The 9,237-nt window shown below is 32.1% G+C and overlaps 1 protein-coding gene across 1 annotated transcript; it reads right to left on the bottom strand.

Annotated features, from left to right (window-relative positions):
• Window positions 1-553: 553 nt before the first annotated feature.
• On the bottom strand, window positions 554-2,570 carry LOC132313092 (tyrosine decarboxylase 1-like). Its single transcript, XM_059811778.1, has 2 exons — window positions 1,912-2,570; window positions 554-1,802 (listed from the first exon to the last, which is right to left on the bottom strand). The coding sequence occupies exons 1-2, from the start codon at window positions 2,558-2,560 to the stop codon at window positions 907-909; spliced, it is 1,545 nt and encodes a 514-aa protein (XP_059667761.1). The 5' UTR covers window positions 2,561-2,570; the 3' UTR covers window positions 554-906.
• Window positions 2,571-9,237: the final 6,667 nt, after the last annotated feature.

The following is a 9,237-nucleotide window of genomic DNA, read 5'->3' as shown; positions in this document are numbered from 1 at the left end:
TTTTAAAAGTAAGCAAAGCTTATTCCGTCATATTGTTACTAAGAACGATACGGTTAGCCATGATGCATGGATATCATGGTAAAATCACATTGTTTATTCAAAAAGTAATGGCGGCTAACATAGCAAATTTTTCACTATTTAATTTATGAGCAATAAAATAATAATATAATATATTTTATTTTATTTATTTTATTATTTTTTTTTGGTTTGAAGACTATAAATAGAATAGTTTGTGAGAGAGGGAGCGAGGAAAATGTAAAGGATTGATGAGTGTTGTGAGGAGAGGGGAAAATATATATAATTCTCATGTGTAAAGAAGTAGCATTGTGTGATGAAAGAGTGTGAGTAAGGTTTTGACATATGATTGTATATCCTTATTCTTGATTCATAATAATATTGTGAACCATGTAAAATATCATGTTCTGTGTAAATATGTATGGTTTTTATTTTTGTATATATATGTGTGGTTGATATGAGAATGATGCTTCTGTTATATATAATGAAGAGAGTTTTAACTCTCAACATCAATTGATTCTTGAATGAGTAGGTTGAAGGAAATTAATATCCATAATAGCTAACCATTCCTTTCTTCCTTACCAAAAAATTCTAAGATTAAAAGTGTGGAGGTACTTTCTTGATGGTTCTAGTCTCACATGGATGAAATTGGATATTAATGGAATGTCTTTCTTGCTAATGAAAAAAAATAGAAAAGATAGGAAAAGAAAAAGAAGCAATTTTTATTTTATTTAGTTTTCCAAATTCATCCTCGACAAACAAGAATACAATACAAATGTTTAAAATAAAATAAAATAAAAATACAAGAATACAATATAGAAACTCGGTTCCTTTATTTCCATTAATTCCACTTGTGGACCCTCAGAGGAAGCTCACAATGTTTAGAACTTGCTAAATAAGCATGGCATCTGCATGCTCACGCACCACCTTCCAAGCCATGTTCACGTGGTGAAGGTCGGTTAGCGTGGCGCCAATGGCGAATCGAATCACGTAGACCCCTTCGATCACTGCATGAGTCATGTACAGTCGGCCAGACCCATTAATGGACTCCAGTAACTCACGGTTCAACTCGTTAGCACATAACAACCCCTTATAACCATCATCAATATCAGAACAAGCACATATTGCTGCTGATGGCAAAACCCTAAAACATACTATAGAGAAATTTCTAGGCACCACAACTTCAAACCTCTTGTCACTTGCTACAAGCCTTTCAAAATGCTTGGCCATTTCAACATGACCTCTTATGAAGTTTCTAATGTTAGTTACTCCATGGTTTCTGAGCACAATCCATAGCTTCATGGCTCGGAATCGACGGCTTAGGGATATTTGCCAGTCTTTGTAGTCAACCACCAGCTTTGAATCAGTGGCCTTGTTCCTCAAGTACTCAGGGTATGTTGAGAGAGCCTTCACAAGGGCACTTGGGTCTTTAACCCAAACGCAGCAACAATCAAGTCCAGTCAACAACCATTTGTGTGCATTGAAGCTAAATGAGGTTGCACCTTCTACTCCATCAATGAAGTGTCTGAACTCCGGGCAAATGCATGCACTCCCGGCATAAGCGGCGTCGACGTGAACCCAAATGCCATATAGTTTTGCAACATCACATATTGGTCCCAGTGGATCAACAGCACCCGTTGGAGTTGTCCCAACTGTGGCACATAGATACAATGGGATCAACCTATTTTTCACATCTGATACAATTGTGGACAGTAATGAATCTGGAGATAGGGTGAATTCTGTAGATTTCGTTGACAAGATGTTTCGAAAATTCTTGGGGTGGATACCTGTTCCAAATCAATTCATAATTTGCATATTTGCATGAGAAAAATTGAGTGTAATTTAGCATAAATATATTTGATATACGAGCATAAAATTAAAATTTCTTAGCAATACCGGCAATCTGAGCTGCTTTGTGGAATGCAGAATGGGTTTGATCGGACCCATAGACGACTAGCCTCCCTATGTTCTCTCTACCAATTTGGCTCAGCTTTTGATCTCTAGCGGCGGTTAGGGTGCACAAAACGGCCTCGCAAGTACTACCATGTATCACACCCCCACCACCACCACTGAAAAGGAATGACTTGGGAAGCTTAAGCAACTTTGCAAGCCAATCCGTGACTATGCTCTCTAGCTCAGTGGCGGCCGGGGACGATATCCAACTAAATCCGACCACATTAAAGCCGGACAAGAGCATTTCACCTAGAAAGCCAGAAGTGCTTGCGTTTGATTGGTAGTAAGCGAAGAAGTTTGGACTTTGCCAATGAGTTAGACCAGGAATAATATCAGTCTCCACATCTTGGAGAATTGTTTCAATAGGTTCAGGGTTGTTTGGGGCTGACTCTGGCAAACGTTTTCGGAGATAACCCGGTTCGACTTGGCTTCGGACCGGGTATTTCTGGACCTTCTTGTAATAGTCAGCTAGGAAATCTATGACTATGTGGCCTTGTCTCCTGAATTCCTCAGGGTCTTGTGGGTTCATAGTTTTGGTGAAAATGTTTTCTTCTTCACTAATGTTGGCACTCTCAGAAGACTCAGAACCCATTTGGATCAAAATATATATATATATATATATATATATATATATATATATATATATGGTGGTTTTTATGCTAGGAATAACTAACTATGGCTATGGGAGAAGATAATAGAGATGCAGGTTTATATAGGAGTTGTTTTCTTACATGTTTATAACGTTTGTAACATAAGTTTTTGTTTTTCTCTATTTCAAGTACTTGTATCACAAGATATTTATTAGGTGGCACCCCTAACCAATTGAGAGACATGTTTTTATTTTTTTATTCTTTTTGAGAATTCTCCATTTCTAAATTATTGGTAGGAGCTGTGATAATTGCCCATCACAATCGGTGTCACCTGTAAAGTCTAGTCTAGGTAGAAGAAAACAGTAACATTTTATGTTGCATTAAGTGAGCTATGATTTCTACTTCGTGACCGTGAGCCATCACGAGGATTGGAAGCGAGATAAAATCACGGAGGGAACAACTTCAAAAATCAGCTGAGGACAATCATAAATACGGAGCTTCAATAGGGTCAGAACTTGAAATTAGGTGAATACAAAAGTAATGCATAAAATCATGGTCCCAAACATATTATTCACATGACTCATTTGTGATATCTTGGACTTGAAATGGTTTTTGTCACCGTGTGACAGTACCTGCTATTTTTTTTTTTATTTTTTTTTTTTCTTTTTTTGTAAAGAAAAAAAGAGAAACCTAATCCAATCCTAAAAAGACACCTAATCAAATGTCATTAAAAATAAATAATTTGTTTTTGTAAAATTTAATAAATTAAAATTAGTGTGAAAATTAAACTTCGGATTTTAATGCCATTCATGGTACTTTTGTCAATTTTATTTTAAAATATAAGGTTTTAAGGTCTTTTAGTACAAGAAAATGGAAACTTAGTCATTTTTTGAATATTTTATTATCAGCAGAGAGTTCAGATCCCTCAATAGCCGGTGCATTAATGTCTCTAGTGGACACTCTGTAAATAAATAAAATCAACATAGAGTGTCTTTGAACACATACCCAAATTTCAAGAATTGTGAAAGTAAGTCAGTAGTCCAAATCTTAAAAAATATCAAAGTAATAAAGGCCAAACAAGCAAGTAAGTTGCCTAAATCTCAAGAAAGAAAGATAAGTATAATTTACCTGTGTGGGTACATGTTGGAACGATTAAGCAAGTACATGTACGTAAAGTAGTAAATTGCACGAGAGCCTCACAAATGGGCTGGGCCAATAGGCCGTATGAACAATAATTGGAAAGCAACGTTTCTAACCCGAAACAAAAGGCCACGTTACAGCCCAAGACAGATACGCCCAAAGCCCAATAGCCCATTAATAAACATTCCTACCATTTTAGAAATGGGTGAAGTGCAATAAACTCCTCTAAATTTCAAACAAAGGAGTGCTAATTGTAGTCGCGGAAGCGACTGTCCAATTACAGTCGCAATTATGATTGGTTAGCTTTAAATACATTAATTACTTTAACTTTCTATTTTTATGGGATTCTATTAAAATTACTTTTTAAACAAAAATACCCTTTTAAATTATGTCTTTCTTCTTATCTCCTCTTTTAATCGATTCGTATGGAAATGTGTGCGAATGTATGTATGTATATATATAGAGATGTGTGCGAATGCATGTATGTATATATAAATAATAATAATAATTATTATTATTATAACTAATGTGCTATGAATGGATGCTGAAAAAGGAAAAGGAAAAAAAAAAAAAAAAATAGATAGGAGGAGGAGGAGGAGGAGGAGGAGCAAAGAAGCAGAAGCAGAAGATAGATAGATAGATAGAAAAAAATTTGAAAAAAAAAAGGAAGAAAAAAGAACAAGATATAGATTCTGAGATTTAAAAAAGATATATACAAAATTAGTTTTATATAAGTATATATTTCATTTTTGGTGAATGAATTATTTCCTTTTCTTTTATATCATTTTTTTTTCTCCTTAAAATCCATTTATTGAAGGATAGTTGTAAAAATAAAAAAATAAAAACAAAAATAAACATATATATATATATATATATATATATATATATATATATATATATATAGGAGGAGGAGGAGCAGAAGAAGCAGAAGCAGAAGATAGATAGATAGATAGAAAAAAATCTGAAAAAAAAAGGAAGAAAAAAGAACAAGATATAGATTATGAGATTTAAAAAAGATATATACAAAATTAGTTTTATATACGTATATATTTCATTTTTGGTGAATGAATTATTTTCTTTTCTTTTATATCATTTTTTTTTCCCTTAAAATCCATTTATTGAAGGATAGTTGTAAAAATAAAAAAATAAAAACAAAAATAAACATATATATATATATAGGAAAAAACAAAAAAAGAAGAAATATATAATCGATTTTGAATTTTTTTCTTTTTTTTTTTACCTTTCTTGTTATTCTTATTAGATTTTTTTTTCTTGTGAATGAATTATCCTATCTATGTATTCTGAAAAAGGAAAAAATATATAGATAGAATAATTCAGTCAGAAGAGAAAAAAATCCAAAAAGAATACAAAGAAAGGTCAAAAAAAAAAAATTGATTATATATTTCTTCTTTTTTTGTTTTTTCCTATATATATATATATATAGATATATGTTTCTTTTTGTTTTTATTTTTTATTTTTACAACTATCCTTTTATAAATGGATTTTAAGAAAAAAAAAATGAAATAAAAGAAAATAAAATAATTCATTCACCAAAAAAGAAATATATATGTATATAAAACAAATTTTGTATATATCTTTTTTAAATCTAAGAATCTATCTTGTTTTTTTTTTTTTGTTTAGGATAGCATTTCTATTTTGCATCCATTCACAGCACATTAGTTATAATAATTATTATTATTATTATATATACATATAAATACGCACACATCTCTATATGAATCGATTAATAATTATTATATATATATATAAATACGCACACATCTCCATATGAATCGATTAAAAAAGGAGATAAAAAGAAAGACATAATTTAAAATGATATTTTTGTCTAAAAAGTAATGTTGATAGGGTTCCATAAGAATAGAAAGTCAAAGTAATTAATGTATTTAAAATTAACCAACCATAACTACAACTGTGAATGGTGTTCAAAACTATCCAATAGTTTCAAAATTTTGTAAATAAGAGTTTCTTGTAAAAGGGATAGGTAAATATACAAATGCCTTCAAATATTCTTTATAGAATAATATTAAAAAATGGTTACAAGTTGAAATTATCCAAATAGACACAACTCTAAAAGCGTCGTTTTGGGTAATTAAGCACAAATAGCGTTTATGCCACTACTTCTTCCCAAACTCAACCTCAATGGTTCATGCCACTACTTCTTCCCAAAACAGCCTCACAACCAACACACATAAAGACGATCGAAGTAGTAACACATGGGTCTTTCCTCAACCGCTTCCTCCCATTCTTCTGGCCAGCACGCGGGCGGTGAATATCGAGGCCATCAACCCCAGCGCTGCCGAAAAATTCCCACTTTGCCCGTCCACCAACATTACATCCCAGCCCACTTCGTACACATGATTGGGAAGGTCATTAATCCCCAATTTGCAGTCCGAGAAGAGCAGGCTCTGTACAGGGTTACACTCCTTCCAAATTTGCTCTCTCTTGTGGTGAATAAGGTCGTATAAAACGCTCACTTTGGTGGTGAATTGAACGTCGCAGCTTCAATTTCCGGGTGTTTCTCTTCAATTTTGCCAACCAGAGTGTTCGTCGACGAAGATTGTTTGGCCATTGTGATGGAGGGAATTCCAGAGGAGAGTTTAGTGGGTCAGATAAAAAATAGGAAGTTACTGGGTGTGGGTCAGCAGCGGAGGACGGCGGCACAAAAGGAAAAAAAGGAAAGAAAATAAAAAACATAGTGCTTTCTTCTTTCTTGGCAAACAGGAAATTAAAAACTCTCTAAAATTATAAAATTATAAGAAGAGCAAAAGAAACATACATTTAAATTTACAAAGTAAAATTTTTTTTAACCATACAAATACAATATTATATATACTCTCTAAAATTATACGAAAAATTACTTCTTCCCCGGTTCCATAAATTTAAATTTACAAAGTAAAATTTTTTTTAACCATACAAATACAATATTATATATACTCTGTATAAACTAAATATTTATTATTTTAAAATTTATAAGGAATTCTATTAAAGTTCTACAAAACTAGGATCAAGAGTAATTTTACAAAAGGTGATACTTGAGGAGAAGTGTTGTATATATCCAAATCTTGAGAGTTTTTAAAGTTCTACAAAATGTATTTTTTTTTTTTTTTGACATAACTTAGTCAAATTAGATTTCGGGAGTTTTTCTGAATTCTATCATTACTCATATGTAAATGAGTAAAGGGTAATTTGGGTACTCCAAAAGGACATTGTTGGTATTAAATACTCTTTTTTCATCACTTGACCCGCCCAAGTCAATTCTAGGGTCAGAAGTCCTTATTTGCACAATTTTGAAACTACAAAGGTAACTTTTGAATATTAATGATGTTACTTGCACACTTTAAAAAATACAGAGTGATTTTTTGAGCTTCACTCTTATAGAAATTAAAAGCTTCGACAGTAAGTACTAATTATCTGTTGGGATTTATATGTCCTGGCATAGCAAATTCCTATCTGGATTATAGTGACATATGTTTCTGACATATCTGAAATATTTATGATTTATATAATTGGTGAATTCAATGTATTATGTTTCGATTCACTATGAAATTGATAGTGTGTGATGGCAATCAATGCATGATATATAAATAGTAATTATAAATTGTTCATAGTCGGTAATTATGGATGGACTCATAATTAATTAAGACTTGAATAGGATCCGCGTTAGGTTGAGATATATTGCGAGAGCCGTCGTATGCAATTACTCCCTATCACCGTCATGGTATTTGACTCTTAAGCATGAAAAAAGTATAGACTCTTTTATTAATTAATAATTACTTTGATTTGTTCGGCGGATTCTTCGGGATCCTTAGACCGACACTTTGGGTAGTTATGTAATTAATAGTTAGAGGGTTATATTTTCAATATTTGCATCATTGCTACTTGTATTTATTTTGTATTGATTATGGTTGATCACAAAGTAAATTCGAAGGCTTTCGTGTGTTTTTAGACAAAATGATTTATTATATATTTATTTATTTAAATTATTATTTTTGTAAAACAAATGTTTTATTGTGATCGAGCCAGAAATAATCAGAGGTACCAAAATAGATATATTAATTAAGTAGTCGGATTGATGCCTTTATTTATTCGATAACTAATTATGCATAGAGGGGTCAAAGTGCAATATTGACTTAGAGGTTATTTATTATTTAATTGGAGTTCAATTAATTTCTTTTAGTGGAGTAGAAATTAATTTATGAATTAATTTAATTGGGTCCATGGACCGGGCCAATCATTAATTCATTGTAGCCAATAAAATAATAGGCCCAATGGATTCTCACTCATAGCCCAACTTGATATTGGAATCATATTAGATTTGAGACATGTAAATTAGAGATTGAGAAGGATTCGTTGTTTCCTTTTCTTTACCTTTATATTGCCTATAAATATACATGGTCTATGTATATTTTAAGGGTGATTTTGATGAGAGGAAAAAAGGAATAACTTTTCTCTCTGTATAAAATTAGGGTTTATGTTCTCATCTAATGGAGGCTCCCACAAGTCTAGTTTTCCAAGGTCATTCATGGAGGCTTATGAGTGATTCCTAAAGGCAAAACAATTACCAAGAAGATGGAGATCCAAGGAGAAGGCATCTTGCTAAGGGATCTACAATAAGTGAGAACATTCACTTTAGAGGAAAGTTTTAAAGGTTTACTCAGACCTTTGATGTAAGTATTCAATCCATTAATTGAATGATATATCATATTTTTATTTTTGTATAAAATTTGTCTCTATGTGATGAATCAAGATTTATGAATCAAAATCCCTCGAAAAGTTTTTAAAACTTGCATGTTTCCCAACATTATCAACTTTGTTCACCAAGGGCCAGTGTCTCCGCTACCTTTCACCTTTCAAAGTCGATGGTAGGTTGTGTTTTTCAAAAACTAAACCAAAAATGGATCTAATGGGCACAATCCTTTTAGGCAAAAATGGATTGAACAACTTGACCCCTCCTCTCATGACAGTTTCCATCAATCCATAGGTAGTTTCTTAGAAAAAGCTAAACTATGGCCTATGAGAGAATAGAGAGGAAAGTATAATTCATGCGCTGGTTGCTAAATGAGACAGAATTAGAGAGTTTATATAGACTTGTTTTGTTACTTGGTTAGTTATATATATATGTGGCTTATATATCAATCTGTGTCTCTCTATTTTTAGGTTGGTTGAGTTGTCAGCAAATGTACTGTTCAATTGATAAATGAGGTGCGCGCGTCAGTGTGTATAGTTTGGGGGAGGAAAGAGTAATTAGTTAATTTAAATATAAATTAAGTGTGATGATAAAATTTTATGTTAAAATTATTTTCTGACCAGTAAACTCTAAATAAATAAATAATTCAGTAAGCAATCTCCGGAGCTACCACAAACAGTAGAAGTAAGATAAAAGATAAAATCAGGAGAGAACAAGATCCCAAATTTAGTTGATTTTAAAAAGCACAGTACTTGCCACTACCAATGCGGCCTAATAAAAAAGTGACACGTGTTCTTGTAAAATAAATAAATAAAAAGTAAAATGTTGTAA

Source organism: Cornus florida, unplaced genomic scaffold, assembly GCF_030987335.1.
Source record: "Cornus florida cultivar Cherokee Brave unplaced genomic scaffold, ASM3098733v1 CherokeeBrave_3.0.0_Hap2_Chr01, whole genome shotgun sequence".
In the NCBI taxonomy this organism is placed as follows: Eukaryota; Viridiplantae; Streptophyta; class Magnoliopsida; order Cornales; family Cornaceae; genus Cornus; species Cornus florida.
The sequence above is the reverse complement of the archived record's forward strand: the minus strand, read 5'-3'. Positions and strand labels throughout refer to the sequence as shown.